The following is a 17,849-nucleotide window of genomic DNA, read 5'->3' as shown; positions in this document are numbered from 1 at the left end:
TGATTTAGTATGACAGAGAGACGAAGTGGGGATGACCTGAACAGCTGTTGACATAGCTATGAGGGGCTGATTGCAGGGATTCAACAGAAGCAGTCTTGAATAGCTTTACATTACACCGACCTTGCTTCCCACTGCGACCCACCTGCTACGCACAACATTTCCGCACAACATGGGGACTGCCCAGGCACTTTTCAAATGTAGGCTGTATCACGCCGAAAACATTGAATAAATGATATGTTCAGAAAACTTATGACAAAAAATTACTCAGCAGCACGTGTGCATGACTTCGGGGGTTTTATGTGCCAAAACCACGATTTGATTGTGAGACACGCTGTCAGTGGCGGACTCCGGATAAGGTTTGACCACCTGGGCATCTTGAATGTGCCCCGAATGCACGGCACATGGGCGTGTTTGCATATAGCCCTCGTCGAAATGCTGCCGTCGCTGCATGCATTCGATTGCACGGCCTCGTGAATCTCAGCGCAACACCAAAGCCGCTGAGTCACGCCGGCGAGTTCAGAGACGCGTGTGTTCGCGATGTAGGAATAATATTGGAGGAACATGCTTGCATTACTTGAATGTGGAAACTGAAGTTTCGTCGTTGTGCGGTGTTTAATACCCTCAAAACACAATAGAAATGTTTCAAAATTCTATTCCAGTTTCTACTAGTAAGTGTCAGCAGGTGTGCTTCAGGGGATGTCTCCGGTAACCTGTAAGGCAAGGGAAGAAATCATGAATAAACAATAGTACGTAAATGCAAGTGCGTTCAGTTGAAAGCCACTGCTTACGCAATATTACGATCGGTCACGTAGTGCATTTTACAAAATACGATTTCTTGTCAGCAGTATCATTCATAGTGAAAGATGATTGATTAAGCATTAGTCTTGGTAAAAGGGAAAGACTGTTATCCGCCGGGCAGTAGCGTGAAACTACAAAGGCGGGAAGCCATAAACTTTCCTTTCTTGTACGGTGTTCTGCAGAAATCATTTGCCATATTCACTGTCCCTATTCGAAGTCTCGAGTTATCAGACCTCGCTCTGCGATCTGGTAGCCCCCTGGTTGGCGCTTATAGTAGATGGGCGGTCTCGGAAAGACGTTGGTTCTGAGTTCAACCCCCGAAGCAGGACAATTTTCTGTCTACTATGCGGAGGTTTCCTTTAAAAAACATATTATGGATTTCGCTTGTGGCTTCGTCGTACCTCAAGCTATCTAAACATTTTTCCATTCACGAACATTCCTCTACCTTGTCGGCTTCCACAAAACTGATTTCCCGACAGTGCACATTGTAGCTGCAGGAGATAAGTATCGTCGAAAACTAATTTGCTCTTGCAAAGCGTTCCTCCGCTAACTACGCAGTAAAAACAGAAGAACCCTTTTGGACATCAACCTCGAGGCACTCATAGCACCACTTTTGCGTCTCAGAGATTGGAGGTGATTACACATATGTGCGATGGCTAGCGTTTTCGCAAAGCGCACGTAGCCTAGCCTGTACTTCCGATTAAAAATGTTATGATGAACCTCTTTCATTTAGACGCTCTCTTTAGAAACCGCCTCTTCTTTTTTATTTGGACATGCCAAAACTGCAATCGGTCCATTAAAATCTATTCCGCAGTTGTTACGCTTCCTTATCTTGAAATGTGTGCTAGCTTTTGATCAAAAAAGGCTAAATAAGTTCGTTCTCGTAACATTTCGTGTAGTCATATTAGTGACGTAAATGTATAACAATCCGCATTCTATTTTCTTTAGAGCAACTGTAATTAAAAAAATTTCTGCCTCAGTAGTTTCGATGGGAGACCGTTGAGGTGAAGCATTTTCTTTGATATCAATCAAGTAAGAATTTAGAGTAATAGAGCCTTCACCGCAACTCTAATACAGCCCAAGCTTACGCACAATCAATATTACAGAAATCGGCCGATAAAGTCTCAGCAAAAGTGGCTGATTAAACTGCTGCATGGAGGGGCAAACCTTTCGGTTGGCGGCTGGGAGTACTGCATTACAATTAGTAGCATCAAATAGTAACGCCGCCTCACGGGTGCAAGCTTGAAATATGCAAGTTTGCATATAAAAGCGCTGCTTTTCGATAACTTGTCAGAAATGGTATTACAAAGTAGTGGCTGGAGAAAATAGACCTTAGGCAATTATTCTAACACCCCAGGTTAGCAGTATTTCTTTTCGCGGCTGAGAACCTGTTCCAAATTGCGTCCAAATTGTGTACTTGCATCTGGAAACGAACTATGGACTCGTTTTCTGAACACTAAAGGACTACTCCGACGTTTTCTAACCATAATAGCAAATTGTGACTTTCAAACGGCCGTAACGGTCCTGTCACCGTTAGGGGGGTTGAGTCCGATTAGGAACTCGACAGTAATTTTAAATTACCAATAAACGAGGTACCAAAATCGAAACGTGTAGCTCAGCGTGTGACGTCACTATGAGTCGATGACGTCAGATATTACATTACCGTTATGTAAACAAGCAGAACGCGGGCTCAACACGCATTACACACCATGCGAATGCCAAAAATTGAAGTGGATGATTTCTTCACAGCATACGGGTCGCTTTTGCAGCTCTTTCAAACTAGAGAGCGGCAATTTAGGTGACGATATGAGCGCTCAAAGATCGCCGTTTGCTTTTGAGCCGCCGCGACCATGCGAGGCAGCTGACGTGCCCAAGCTTAACGCATTGTGCTGCAGTAACACGAAGCGAAGAACCGGTCATCTCGTCTTTCAAAACAATGATGATTGGGCGTTGTCTCGTAGAAAAAAATACCAAGCTACCAAGGCGGTGTAGTCTCTGACATCACAAACACAGGGTTGCCAGTAAAATGTCAAGCATTCGTGGGCATGAGTTGCATAATTTGCAGTCATATCGTTTGGCACAGATGATCCGGGCACGTATATTCAGAATAATAATGAGTTCAGCGGACATCGAAAAATTGCCAGAGCTGGCCTGTGAAGTTGATTTCCGAAAAAAGCTGCTCCTTCAGTTTCACTATTTTAAGCATATGTGGAACGCCACGGACTCCAGTTTATGCTAGTCGTAACAGCTAGCAGCGAAATAACCAATAAGTTGCTCCAAATACACGTCGTCATAGGATAAGGAGCACCGAACATATGCGCTTCACATTGGATAATGTGTGCAGAAGATATAAACGTTACTGGGGGTTGGTCACGTGCTATAAGTTATGCAGATTGGCTTGTTTATCTGTCTTTTAAAATATAAATTCAGCTGGGAGTGCATGTACGTTACATACCCTCTTCGTCCTTCATTCATTTTCGAGTGCTGCACAAACTATGCCATCAGCGCATATCAACTCGCTCAGTTTTCTGTCTTAAGGAGCACAAGATGTATGGGAAAGCCGGAAGTGCAACGAAGTCGTGGAAATTCCCCATGGACTGAAGCAAGGATGATATCAGTCTCCATTGTTGTTCACAATTTATGTTAAGGGAATGAAAATACGAGTGGGAAGCCATAGAATTGGATTTATCTTACATTTGTAATGAGCAAATCGTGCAGCAGGGTGTCTCTGGACTGATGCCGGCGGACGACATGGTTATATTGCAGGGCAACAAGAGAGATTTACAGACACTTGCAAATATGTGTGGTAATGCAGCTGCAAATGCAGCCCTCAAGGTTAGCACATAGAAATCTGGAATGATGGTCTTCATTGAACGGATGAGCTGTTACGTGGTAACCAATCAGCAATTCATACCCATAATCAAACAATACAATACCACGTCGTGTGCATAAACGATTTAGGCAAACACTTAGGCACCTACCAAGATACTCCTAAAATAAATAGAAATTAGAATAGAGCAGTAAGGAAAGATAGAGCACTTTGGGGCTAGAATGGATGAGAAGAGGTACCTGGAATTTGGAAAGCAGTAATGGTGCCAGCGCTAACGCCCGCATTGAAATTCTGTGCTTACAATCGAATGTATTGTCGGGATTGAAAGAGAACCATAACTCGCTTGGCCGGTTGACTTTGGGAGCCCACGGTAAAACTTTAAATGAAACAGTCCAGGGGGGCGTTGGTCCAGGCCGCTTTTTTTTTGTCAGAGAAGCGGAAAAAAAACATTAATTTTGAAGGACTCAGAAACATAGGTGAAAAATAAGTGAGCGACTAAAATGCGCGACTAATATGTGCCATTATCGGTACGTGAAAAGCGTGGACACAGAATACAGCAAAATGAAGAAAGCTGGAAGCCAAGTACACGGGTACGTTTACAACCAAAAGACATAGAAAATAGTAGGAGATGCAGGCCCAATAAATTGGACGCAACAAATGAAACCGAAGAAAGACGATGGAGATTTAGAAGAAAGCGAAGAAAGAAATTAGAACGAAAGAAGAAGCCTTGCCATTAGACGGGTGAACTGCAGTACATACTCGGATAAAGATGAGGCATGTGCCCATTGTAGCACAGATAAGGAAACCCCTCTGCACATGCTAATGGAAGGCGAAGGTATTCCTTGAGTAAGACCCGTAGGTAACGTGCGCCTTCCAGAAGCGCGTGTATTAAAGGTGGACGGAATCATATACCCCTGTATAAGTAGAACCGTCCCAGGAGATAAAGAGCAACGGTAAATCATGCATCGTGGTCAATGTTTTGCACGTTGGGAGAGCCTACCAAATTTTTCGAGGCTGCTGCTTTTTTAAGCACACTCAGCTTGCATTAAAGGTGGCAACTCTGCTTGAGAACACTTATGCACTCTTTAGACCATTCGGCGTGTAGACCCGTAGCCGATGCTTGATGATTCTTGAATAGCTACGTATTGTAATCTTTGAAAAAGCACAGCATTTGGGATGGAACGTGCATACATGATCCAGGCCGAGCGTTTAGCATTGCGTTTCGGTGAAACTTACGATTGTGAACTCCATAATTTTGTGGGGCATGGGTACCATCTGCATTCTGTTCAGCGGTATGTGCCTCATACTTTGGTTCAAGATTGCCCCGCTGTTCGTGTTTGCATAGCCAAATGCGAATCCAGAATTGTACACTTTCAACAAGCAAGCCGTATCGCCGGTGGAGCGAATCGTCGTCTCTAAAGGTGTGTGACCCACCTCGAGCTGCAGTGTGATTCTGAAAGCAGAAAAAGGTTTCAATATCAAAATAAAGCGCCGCATAAAATTTATTTGTTCACAATTGTGCAATATTTAGGAATGCTTCGTGCTGCCTATCGCCACACTATACCCGATTAATTCTAGATTTTCGGTTTTCCGCATTTTCCGGTTTAGTAAGAAGGAATATCTGCGCCGAAATTCTTTGAGTACATCGCTGTGCTATGGAGGCATCTTCTACATGCTAATCATTCCAGCAGTTGTCGTCGACCTATGAATGAACAGGCAGTCGCAATTTTTAGGATATCACCAATGTACTTCAAACAATGTAAAAGCCATAACACACTATCTAAAGGTGATTTTTACCGCCATGCCTCTTATACTCGATGGTTAGTGACAGTGCAAGCATGCAATGAGTGTATTTCATGCGGGAAGCCATTTGGTTTAAAAAATGTCATGAACATCATTCTATCTAGAAAAAGTGTGTCATTTTCAAATGACAAGGTCCGCCATCTAAAGCCGCCAGACGTCCGTACTAATGACTTTGAGGCCTCAACTTTAGAAGCTTGCTGGCAACTAATTCGCGTTACTTGACTCTGACAGGCTGTTGCAGATATTATGCTTATGAACATAAATTGGCCTAAATAAATGTTTAATTGTAGACACGCAGAATCACTACTAGTGGTGGGTTGTCATGTAGCAATATCTGTACCATATGAAAAATATTATTAATTTAGCAGATCCAACGCACTGGGAGAATGGATGTTTTGTGAGTAATTTTTCAGATGCATGGATGTCAAGCATTGTCTCAGGTTCCTAAATGTGAAGCCAGGTGGGCCAACGTGTGTGTAAATTGAGCAGTTGTGCGTGTGCGGGTCGTGAGCTTCCATGTGTGTCAAGAGCAGTATGATGGCGACAGCGCATAAGACGATCGCAATGCGGCAACTGCATTATTTCTACTGCGGCCATCAGACGCGAGCTTACGCCGTCGAAGTTGTGGGTTTCTACATAATGTAACGCGGTAGTGACGGTCAAGGACACAGTAACAAAACTGTCGAGGCTGAAACTACTTCAATTGGGTTAAGCTGTTTCCAGAAAAGCAGGCTACATACAAGGCTGAAGGAAAGCAGCGAACACGGTCGACGATCACCAAAATTTTATCTGTTGGGCAAGCGCGTCGGCTTTCATACGTGAGTCATCGAAGGTTCCAGAATAATCGCTGGTGCCCGCGTGTATTCCAGAAAGTTCTACACAATTCGCATCGCGCATACAAGCAATCAGATTGCACAAGGTTCTGTGACAACAGACGGCGGATAGAACGGTCGATAACATTCAAGAAACATCTGATACAGGCAGGCGCGTCCTGCCCTGAGTCGTAACATTTCTCAGACAGTGAAAACGGTCATCGGTAAAAGATAAACAAGCCGCTGTTAACAGGAAGTGGGCTAGCGTAAGCGGGACAGCATCAGCGAGTACATGTTCTGGATTCGCACGTAGCAATGGTTATGTCCCAGGGTGCATGAAGAACGACCATGAAATTTGTACTGCGGTGAACAAAAGTTAAAGCATGATTAGCTTGGGTGGTTGCGAAGTCGGTACCACATCGCACAGTTTCTGTGTGGTATGCTACGAGGAAACTACTTGGTAAAGTGGGCCGGTCCCAGAGATTATGTAGTCTAACATGGCGCTTCAGAGCAGAAGCTGTCATAAGGAAAGAAGACGATGAAGTTGCACAGTGCGTACTCGCTAACTTTTTAATGACCTCCTGGCATTGGAAACGAGGGAAGTATGCCTGGCATCTCGGCCGAATGGTTAGAGAACCGCACTGCTGTGCTCAACGGTAGAAGCTCTATTCCACCGCAGGTCGCGCATTTGTTTAATGCGGTTATCATTCTTTGCCTTCGTCAGGGCTTTGGAACCTATATATATATATATCTAGCTATCCCCTTACGCCGACCCAGTAATACAAGTTGTCTACTAGCCTGGGCAAATTAAGTATGCGCTCTCGTTTGTGATGCCGTTGTGCTCATTCTATCGATGTCATTGTAGCTTCAGGATCTGACTCTCGTTATGCTATCGTCGTCACGCCTTATACGCCGACCCAATGGCTCAGGCTGTCTTATAACGGGGCCACTAGAGGCTGAACGGTACGGAAGGGGAACCTTTCACTTGGCCTTACCTATTTAGTGAAAATTTTGCTTGCATCTGATTTGTCAAAGACAGCGGGCGGCACCACAAATTATAGAAACGTCACGCATCTGTCAATTCTATTGAAAGTGAACCTATCGTTGGCTAAGAGCGGAACTGGCGAAAGGGTAGTCCGTTTTGGGTTCCTTTGTGGTGGCTTGGCTGTTGGCTTGCGACCCTGGCCGCGCGTGCCAGACCCGTGACCTCGGAGACACGCGGACGTCGGCGTGTGTCCGTTGGTGGCTTCGGAGGCTATCACTTGCCCTTGTCATCTGGGATGCGATCGGAGATCGTTGTTTGGCGCGTTCGTTCGGTTCCCGGCACGCGCGATTATACTAGTCCGCGCCGACGTCGCCTGCTGCGGGGCGTGGCCACGTTTTTGTTGACGTAAAATTGACGCCACGCTCCTGTCATCTTGCAACCGAGCACGTCGTCTGCTAGACGCCGAACTCGACGGCAGTTCGGAAGTTTGGAGCGATCATACGCTCGTACGAGACGAGCTTCGCATGGCGCGTTTGGTGGATTGAATTGGATACAAACGGCGGCTTCGGTCGCGGTATAGCACGTTCGGGTCAACTCCATTGTTTAATTTGAGAAAATGGCACTTGCGATGGGAACTTCGGTTAATGCATTGCCGTTGCTCGAAGAGGAACGAGGTCAGTACAGGTGCGAAACGCGCTTTAAGAAATGGCAGAAAGCGAACTCCGACGTCGCCATCGTTTCTCGAAACAAATAGTGCGTTGGTTTTGCAGCGAACTCGACGCCATCGTTGGGGTGCCAGCGAGCCGCTAGAATATTCTTCTTGCCTCTCGAAAAGGGCACCACGGTTCCCGTCGTGTCTTTCTTCTTTTTTCCTTTTTTCTTTTTTTATCGCTGTTAGCGACACCACCCAGGGACGACGCTGAGAAAATAATAGTTATAGATTGCAGCAGTCACACTCACTGCTATTTGAAAACGTGTCTAAGCTTTAGAAAAGATTCCATTTTTAAGATAAAGATTTCATTCAATGAAAGACGAGAATCATTTCGTTTTGTTGTATACTGTCTGTGAACAGAGGACAAAAGGGAGAAGTAAACTTCCGGGGAGTTTACCGCTTGCCGATTGGCTGCACTCATCGCCACGTTCTCATAAATTGGTCATACTGATCATTTTGTGATGTTGCAGCAACCGAACAGAACGCGTATCGAGCAAATATCCCCGATGGCCCCTCTGGTTGGCGTTGCTCTTTCTTCGTCGACCGCGGTTGGCAGTACGATACGCGCTCGAAGAGATGATGGATAATTATTTGCAGCGCCTCGAACGGCTTACTAAGTAGACCTCTTCAAGGCTACGCTACCAACTGGAGGAGACTCGGGTGCAAGCGTACCAGTGGTCATTTCACGCAGTGGAAGGAACAGACCGCTGCGGTTCATTGTCACCGGCCTACAGCTCCCAGAGGTGGGTCGGAAGCGAAGCATTCATCGGAATTGCCTTGATCTCTGTTGTCGACACTGTTAACGAAGTTGCTTTTGCAATTACTGTGTTGGCCGGCAGAAGGGCTGGGTCATCTTTCCCTTGACCTCCACGTTAAATGCGATGCCAAGAAGATAGTTGGGTGGTGAGATCGAATACACAGTGCGATCGCCAGCCTGACAAGCTCGCAGATTGCTGTTCGGCCATCAGAAAGGTTAGTACAGCGCTGCCTGCGTTGGGCTAATAGTCAGGACGGGAGGATATTGTGGAGATCGCTTATTTGACTGCGTATTGCTCTAGTTTGAGAATGCCACAATTTTGTCCTCAATTTAACGGCACACCACGCTTTTCGATATTGTTTCGCGCAGGCAATGCAGGGCCCCAACATCGTAATGTTAGATTTCAAGTTCCATTGCTTGTTCCACGTGACGCGCCGAGGCAGATCGCAGCGATAGCTGCAGCGTGGGGGTGAGCGAGTCGTGCCCGAGCCAATGACGAAGGGCGAAAAAAGAAGGGAAATTGTTACGTCGGCTAGTAAAGGTGGCCTACGAACCAGTTCACGGTTTTGTTTCACTCTCTACTTAGGAAGTGCTCGCAGTGCAGTCCTGGTGCGTGCATCGTGCAAGCTCCTAGTAGTAGACGACACAGCGCTGCCCTCTGCCTACTCATTTACGATTGCGATGCCACCTGTGGGCTGAGATTGAAAACTAATGGCATTATTAAATTACTTGAAGCATTGCGTAAACGTCCGGCACCGCACGTTTGTACTTTAATACTTGCCGTATAATATTTAATTTATATTCTATATTTATTTGGCAAGCAGAAACATTCTGCAGTTCCTTGATTAGCTTGTCGTAAGATGACGTACACTTCAGAGGCGGTACCCTTTCGTCTATTGGTCGCGTCCTCCCCTTCTTCCACGTCCGGCTTGGTGTGGCACGTTTAGTGACGTAAGCGGCGAAGTGAACGCTACGTTTTCCGAACCGTTATAAGATTCCGCCCTAGGTATGAACTCGCAGTGGTTATGTCGTTGTCGTTGCGTCGTAGTCTTTCAAGCTGTGTCATCCGACTCTCGTCGTGTCTTCCTATAGTCGCTCAGTCGTGGTCCTACTGCAGTCGTGCTTACCTCCCCCATCGCGTTGATGGATAAAAGAAAGGTTAATTATTATTATTATTATTATTATTATTATTATTATTATTATTATTATTATTATTATTATTATTATTATTATTATTATTATTATTATTATTATTATTATTTATTGTTATTGTTATTATTATTGTTGTTGTTTTTGTTGTTGTTCTTGTTCTTGTTGTTCTGTGGCCCTGACTCCAGCTTCCACATCCGACTTTGTCATGCTGTCGTCGTCAGGCCATCTTGATCATACAGTTTTCGGACCCACCGCGGTGTTTTAGTGGCTATGGTGTTAGGCTGCTAAGTACGAAGTCGCGGGATCGAATCCCGGCCACGGCGGTGGCATTTAGATTGGGGTGAAATGCGAAAACACCGTCTACCTATGTTTAGGTGCACGTTAAAGAAGCCCAGGTGGGCCAAACTTCCGGAGTCCCCCACTACGGCGTGCCTCATAATCAAATCGTGGTTTTCGCACATAAAATCTCATAATTTAATTTTTTTAATGGAGTTGTCATGATTCAATTGCCATCATGCCATTGTCTTCACACACTCGTCTGCATCTCATTCTGCTCTTACTCTTGTGATCATTGTGATTGCTTCGTCACCATGCAGTGGTCGTCATGTCATCTTCGTTGTGTCACCTTGTTGTTTTACAGCCATCATCACTCCAGCAACGTCATCCGTTTTTCTTCATACCATTTCCTTTTGTTCTGCCGACATTTGTTCTTCGCCATTCATCGTAACCACGCTGCCAGAATTCAATCGTAATTTTAGCGCACTTATCATGCGATCACCGTCATTCCAGCTTCGTCATCCAGTTGTCGTGTCCCCGTCGTCACAAATTTGTCCTAATTCCGTTCTCGCAATCCATTGTCGTAGTCAGGCTGACGCCGTTGTATCTCCATCATCACTTCATAGTCGTGATCTTATTGTCGCCATTGCGTCTTTGTCGTTCCATCAACATGATTATTTGTTCGGCATTCCACAGTCGTCAAAGCGTTGTCAGCATGCAGTCGACGTCATGCCGCCATGCTCATGGGCGATCTCTGGCAAGCGCTGTGACAAAGTAAAACAGCTTATAAGCAGGATATAAATTCAGCTTTATGCGCCACACTTCAGGCGGTGTTGCGCGTATATCTGAAGCAAGGGAAGTCGTAGAATGACCAATTTTTTATAGAAACGTGACTTCAACAATATGGTGTGTCACTACATTGCTTGAATGCTAGTCGGATCACCGCCTGCCGTATGAGTGGGATAGGTTACGACGTAATTTTTTTATTAAAGCCAGGCGTCCTAGGAAGCTACCTCGCTAAAATGAGGCAAAGAATGCTTCGGCATTAACAGATTGTATGCGTAATATTTTTCAAGGTAAATTCATCTTTACCTCGTAACCTATCATGACATATTGCTATGGTTCCAAGCGAAGGAAAAGAAACCTATTCATATGCATTCAAGTCAACGGATATTGAGCAGTAAGAAGGGTTAGGGCAGTGATCTTGGTTCCCCCCAAAAATTTAACCATAACTCTGCCTATCGAAATATGCAAATAGCCGAAACGCGTCATGTACGACACATGTGCAGTAGCAGGGCTCCTGTCTCGCACTTCCCTGTGAACACTACCCCATCATGTAGCGGCACCTGCACGTACTCCGCGCGAATTTCATTGTTCGGCCTGCGTCATTGTACGAGCGGCGCACGAGTATATATGAGCCGTGTACGAGCCGTGTACGAGCCGTGTACGAGCCGTGTACGAGCCGTGTACGTGCCGTGTACGAGCTGTGTATTAGGGGTGCTTTTCTGGCGAGTCTCCTGCGACGCGGTTGGCCATCGGGCAGAGCACTCGCGATGTTGGGACGTAGCCTCCGAGGTGTATCGAGAGTCGATGCATGCGAACGCTGAGAATTGCTCCTCCCCACCACAAGGGCATTCGTAGCCGAGCACGCTAAAGCGTCGGCTATTTCACTTGTGGATCCCATCTGACGTTGGTCCAAATGTGTCCTGCACCGATGAAATTATGTAGGGCCAGTATGTTGAGTTTGACGTCAGGCCCACGTTTTTTTAGCATAAACTACTTTCGGTATCGATCCGCATTTCAGGCTGAACTTGTAAATTACAAAACGGTCAAGGACTGGCCATTGGGAATGGGTAAATATCGTGAAATCAAACTTGCCGAACAATGACGAAATTGCTATTCTCATTAAAAAGGTACACGCGGTGTGTGAGCTACTAACAGTAGTTGACAAGGTAACGTTGACAAATTAATGTGACAAAAAATAAGCCTTCGCTGAACATGAATAACCATCGACATTTCATAATAGCGTTACAAATATGTACGGATCACTGTAGCCAGACGCGTCACAATGCAGTCAGGTGAGCAAAATCTAGCACACTTTGGAGGATAAGTTAAATGGGAGCAGAGAAACTTTTGGGTTAGTGCTGCAATTCTCTAGGAAGCAAATACTACATTTCAAAGGAAATGGATGGTCTTAGAAAAATACTTGAACCCCAATCAAGACGACACTGACACCACTCATATATTTCAATCAGGTAATTCATTGTCTGTGTAGCGCTAGGGATGCTTTAATACATGTTTTCTGCAGTGCACCGAAGGAGACGTTGACGAAAGCACACTCAAAATTTAGTTGTATTTTTTTGTGGACTAACAAACATTCTCTAACTTATGTGTGTAGGCAAATGAGGCATATATGACTTTGTGGAGCTTCTGAGCCGGTAGCTTGTGGTCGACAGACGCTCAAACACGTTTTATCATGCAGTACTTCAAGGCATGTTAAAAGAAGTTAAAGGGAGACAGAGGTCATTTGTACACAAACTTACTTAATATCTTTGGGCCATTTAGCTTGTATAAATGCATATCCTCCTGCTCTGATGCTCAAGTTGTCGTGCTCGAAGGCAAACTTTGGCTGAAACAGTTTGTTGAAGGCAGGTTATTAAAATATAATTAGCACACTCTTCAGCAAAGTATTACATGCACCCCTGCAGATAAGAGAAATTAGTGTTCACATATTCTGCGAAGAATGAAGCAACATGCACAATGTAACGAGGTAACTAAATTGACATATGCAAGTGCGTATGTGTCTACATAAGGATTTTATGCTTCGACTACCGTTGTAATACACTGTTGGAGCAGAGACATTTGCTTTGAAGCATAACATTGTTCCTTTTGATGCTATACATATTTTGTTGGAGTGGAGCCGGTAGCAATATCTGCAGTTAGGCGGAGTTTGTGCTAGACCTGATACAAAGCACAATATATGTGGACATCATATATTCATATTATTTTAAGGTGCGTGACTTTGCTTGTACTGTGCACAATATGCTAAGATGTTTTCAGCTCCCTCGTAAGTACGAATAATTGGACGGATCGAACGCTCAGGTGGGCACTTGGGGGAAGCGCCTGGTGCAGTAACCAACAATGGACGCACGCAAACTTTCACAAGCCTAGTTGCGCATTCGCAGATGTCCAGCGTGTTTATAGTTAGGGCCACACGAAATCTGCTGCAGTGGGTGGAGTTTTAATTCGGGTTAATCCAGCCCGACTCGACACCGTGTGCATGAACTCAACCTCTGGAGTCAATCTTGTGCGACAGCTTGTGTGGTGGCAAGGGGTCACTGCAGGCTGCGCACCATCGACACAACGCGCTTGGGCATTCACGTGCGAGCCTCCATTGAGCCGAGCCGGGTCAGCTTACTTTGAGCAGTCAGGTTTGCTCAGCCAAATTGGATGCTTCCCTAGCCCAAGCGGCTAACGTTTACATAAGTGCGATACGGAAACCTCAACTTGACAAGCAGACTTCAACCTTGTCTTTTTTGTCAGGTTCGTGTTATCGTCCGGTTGTACCGAGAAGCGATAGTTATATAACCAACAAAACATTCGTCTCCTCTCCGCAACACGACCAGGTAAGTGACAAGAAAAGGTAAAAAACGTTTTGCTTTAAAACCAGTGGCTGCCGGATACTTTTGCAATTACCACAGTGACATATATCGGCGGATTTCGGCACAAGTTATACCCCAGCGTTCTCCGTTTAATACGGTGTTCAGTTAGCTATTCTGTATATTTCCAGAAACTGTATAGGACCTTTATATTGGTAGCAATTTTTTTCAATTGCGAAGTGCTAGATGATTCACAAATTTTGTTAGTTAGAATTAACTAAGTATTTGATGTTTACTCCAAGTACTCATAGCACAAGAAAGCATAAAGTGGTTTCTCCCCTCGGCTGAAACAATGCTGCGGAATTAGAAGTCTACTGTTTGACACCACGAGACGGAAATGCGGCGTATCTATTAAGAAAATCCTGCACGAAATAAACTAAGCATAGGCTTACGTTGGCCATCGAAATCCATTTAAACAAAAATTATGCTCCTATTGAAAGCTCCAATTTGTTGGAGAGCCGAAAATTTCCAACAGAGGCATCTGATACGGCTGGTGAAGTCACCTTTTGAAGACAAGCACTAAATTTCTTTCTGCTTCTTTTCGAAAACCTAAATTTTCTCAGCGCTTCAAATAGAATGTTGTGGCCATTTAATAGACACACTACCAAACCTACTGCAAAGATTATAACTGAGGTTAACTACGCACATTCTAGTGTCAAGGTTGCGTGTGTCAAGTAGCTCTGTCGCCATTTCACTTTATTTTTTCCTAGGACATTTGTTTTTGCCGCTGACTAATCTTAGGATACATCTGATTACCGTGATAATGCTAGATGTTCGCAGCTGTAGCTTTATTCAGGCGCATGAGGTTGGGAGGAATGATTGCTTTTGGGGCCTTATGTGACCTAAAAACTGGCACTTCCACTTTGGAAATTTCTACTTTTTGACTTCTACATCTCTGAATGAGGACGAAATCTATACTGCTGACATTGGTGCTGCCATTAAGGTTTCTTGCTCTGTACACTTTTTTGTTTTGACATTTTGGGACAACCTACTATGAATATTTGATTTACGAAAGTGAGGTCCTCAGCAATTTCTTAAAAGTTCTTACAAGGACAACGAACTGCATCTGATCAGCAAAATCCTAATGAACATGTAGAGATCGGCTGAGTAGGTGCAGATGGAACTAAAGAACTTATCGAATTTGCAATATTTTCGAAAAACTAGTTTCGTTTGACTATGATTTAACAAATTTAACCAAATGTAAGGACACAATAACGTGGATTCCACAACTGGCATCTGAAAAGCAGTAGAATGCAATAAATATGCGATAGCCAGCGTGGTGCGTTCATGGAGGAATCAATGTTAATGATCATTGTTATCAATGTTCATTAACGAACTGCCTATACAAGCTTAATAAGTGCTTTAGAGAAGTCTCAGTGTGACTTCTCTTTGCTTTCGCGCTTCAACTTGTAAAGTAGTATGCTATTAAAGGAGGACATTTCCTGCATTATAAATCAAAATAAAAAAAACCAAATTTCAAGTAATTAAGTTTCCCAACCAATTGCACTGAAGTGCATATATTCATTTATGAATTGAAGGTGGTGATATTGCCAGGTGAGGTATGGCCCGTAGCACTTGCTGCAACGACGTACGGTTTTGAACTTTAATTTTAAAGAGACCGCTGTTTGGCGCACTCAAACATAAAAATAATTCAAATGCCAATGCGTCTCCACGCACACTTGGGAGCCAATACGTATCTCAGAACAGGTGCCATCCTTAGAATTCGTTCCTATTGGACACATGAAACTCCTTGTGATAGCGCCGGCTACAATTCATGCATTCCATTGTGTGTCGTGAAAAAATAAGCTTGTAGCGTAATCAGGGATGTTTCGCCGAATACTTGAATACGCACTCATTTTTTCCCTGCAAATGATGTTTGCCTCTTTGACTAATCCAGCACAAAGATGAATATTTTTTGTCATCTGAAGGCTTTTTTTTAGTGTCTCAATACAGTCTAAAACACAAACTGCATAACATGCTATATCCTATATATGCGCGACATGTTCTAACGCGATACGCAAACGCCTCAAGAGCATTACAACGAGCTTTTCTTGCGTCGTGAAACAAAAACATATTATTACCTCAAACCGGACGAAATATTCGGTTGCCGTAAAGTGACTTTCCCAAAATACAAACGGCGCGTTTCCTACTGGGCCTGTACGGAAGAACCTCATGAAGTCCAATTCTGCGTAAACATTTTCCTGTGGAAACATGTTTTCGCCGTCGATCTGTACCTGCAAACGTGATAAAGACGGCGTTATTATTTTGCTTCAAAACAAAATGGTGTGCAACAAGAACGCTGACTCAAACAAGTCTGCTATGCTTTCTAGGTATATCTAGGTATTCCGTGTATTTTTTTTATATGCACCTGCGAGTGTTTGAAACATGTTCAATGAGGCTCAACCATGCGTGCTTTCATTGATTTTGTTTACACTTCGTTAAAAAAGGGCACATATATTGTGAAAACCCGGTTCAACAATCTCTGCGTTAGATTTGTTTTTGTTTCACTGTTATTTGTTAATGCTGTACAATGCGTCCACACTGAACGATAGCTATGTACTGCAATACTTGTATTTGTCACTGCCTTCACTGTGGCATCAGTCCAAACAACGTTAGACTTAAGACTCTTTTGTAGTTCCAAACACATTCATTTCACATTTAAACACATTTCTCGTTGCAGAAGTGAAGATAATTTATGTTTTCAGTTAACTTTTTGATGATTATCAACTGATATTCCTTTTGTAATGTAAGTGGAGTTACCCACAATGTGTTGGCGGGCTAGTTGGTGCCGATCCATAAATACTTCGTTTAGCGCAAAACAACGGACACAAGAAAAGGCGACAGGACAAGGCGCCTTGTCTTGTCGCCTTTTCTTGTGTCCGTTGTTTTGCGCTAAACGAAGTATTTATGGAGTTACCCACCTCTCATAAAGTGTTTTAGCACTTGGCAGCATGTCACAAGATCGCTTGGGCTTGAAACTTATCTAAAACTGATTTAAAGGGAATTTTTCACCATTTGTTTACACATAAAGATTTATGTACCCTGTAGGGGAATCTGCATGTCTTGACTCATGCAATCATACCAGGCCAACTGCGACTAAATTTCTTTTTGTCTAATATTTGTATATTTTCGGTCAAATGAAGTAGTGAAGCTACAAGGTTGTCTTTTTTATTACCAGCATCTAAATAGCGCGTAAATAGAGAATACATGCACTTGACGGTCAGCGGATGTGGCGTCAACACAAGCACGTTGCCTCAGAGATTTTGAAGCATACTGTGGGCTGCCCGCAGCCGCCACCGAAAATTTCAAGTCATACAGAGAAGCCACGATTTCTGAGTTATGCATCACTCACAACCAAGGGTAATTGCGGCGTTCTTTTGTTTCTTCTTTAGCGCCGTAAGCGTATATTTTCGTACTTCTTTTCGTGACGCATTCTCTCGCATTTCAAAAGCTAAATTCACAACGGAAAATGCCTAATAGCAAAACTATACAAAAAGAACCTTTTGCGTGGTTGCAGATTTTGTAGCTTTGCCCGAGGAATCATCTTGCTTTGAGCAGGCGGCAGTCTTACCCGCAAACGAGAGGCAGCGGCCTCGAATTCGAGCACATGAAACCCTTTCACTGGTGTCGTTATATGCAGTAGTTTTATCCATTCTTTTTGATTGTTGCGGTAGTACTCCACATCATACGCAGCGGAAAATACGAGTTTCAGGTATGTCATAGTCGATTTCAATTCGTGTGCAAGGAATAAGGCACATGTGTCTCTGCGAACAGGAGGGAAAAAACAACAAACATTTGTTAGCCAGGTGCAGGCAGCGTCGCAGTTTCTGTTTTAGAGCGCAGCTCTTTGGCGTCCGTTCCTGGGTTTCGCGTCGGCGTCGTCGTCGGCCTTGTAACCAGCTCCGCCCCCCTTTCATCCCCCCAGCGCTAGCAGCGACCGACTGATACCGCTGGATGCCGCTGACGCCGCTAGAGAGTCAAGATAACGTGACTGCATAGAACACCGTCGCCGCCATGCAGAAAGAGGAGGAAAGGGTCCCCCCCCCCCCTGTTCTTGTGTGGCGG

At 44.3% G+C, this 17,849-nt stretch overlaps 1 protein-coding gene across 1 annotated transcript; it reads right to left on the bottom strand.

Annotated features, from left to right (window-relative positions):
• Positions 1 to 689: 689 nt before the first annotated feature.
• On the bottom strand, positions 690 to 17,542 carry LOC142563297 (uncharacterized). Its single transcript, XM_075673851.1, has 5 exons — positions 17,356 to 17,542; positions 15,866 to 16,018; positions 12,669 to 12,754; positions 4,865 to 5,081; positions 690 to 710 (listed from the first exon to the last, which is right to left on the bottom strand). Exons 1-5 carry the CDS (start codon positions 17,503 to 17,505, stop codon positions 690 to 692), a joined length of 627 nt encoding a protein of 208 aa, XP_075529966.1. The 5' UTR covers positions 17,506 to 17,542.
• Positions 17,543 to 17,849: the final 307 nt, after the last annotated feature.

The sequence above is a fragment of the Dermacentor variabilis genome, chromosome 11 (genome assembly GCF_050947875.1).
Source record: "Dermacentor variabilis isolate Ectoservices chromosome 11, ASM5094787v1, whole genome shotgun sequence".
NCBI lineage: Eukaryota > Metazoa > Arthropoda > Arachnida > Ixodida > Ixodidae > Dermacentor > Dermacentor variabilis.
Note: the sequence above shows the minus strand (reverse complement) of the source record. Positions and strands in the feature narration are given on the sequence as shown.

What these genes read in the sequence shown, in the direction of transcription:
- LOC142563297 (XM_075673851.1), bottom strand. Translation starts at nt 17,505, where the DNA reads ATGACATACCTGAAACTCGTATTTTCCGCTGCGTATGATGTGGAGTAC. An exon ending in CCGCTGCCTCTCGTTTGCGG is followed by an intron (nt 16,019 to 17,355) that starts GTAAGACTGCCG and finishes TCACGTTTGCAG; the next exon opens with GTACAGATCGACGGCGAAAA. An exon ending in AAATTATGGAGTTCACAATC is followed by an intron (nt 711 to 4,864) that starts GTAAGTTTCACC and finishes CTTGCCTTACAG; the next exon opens with GTTACCGGAGACATCCCCTG.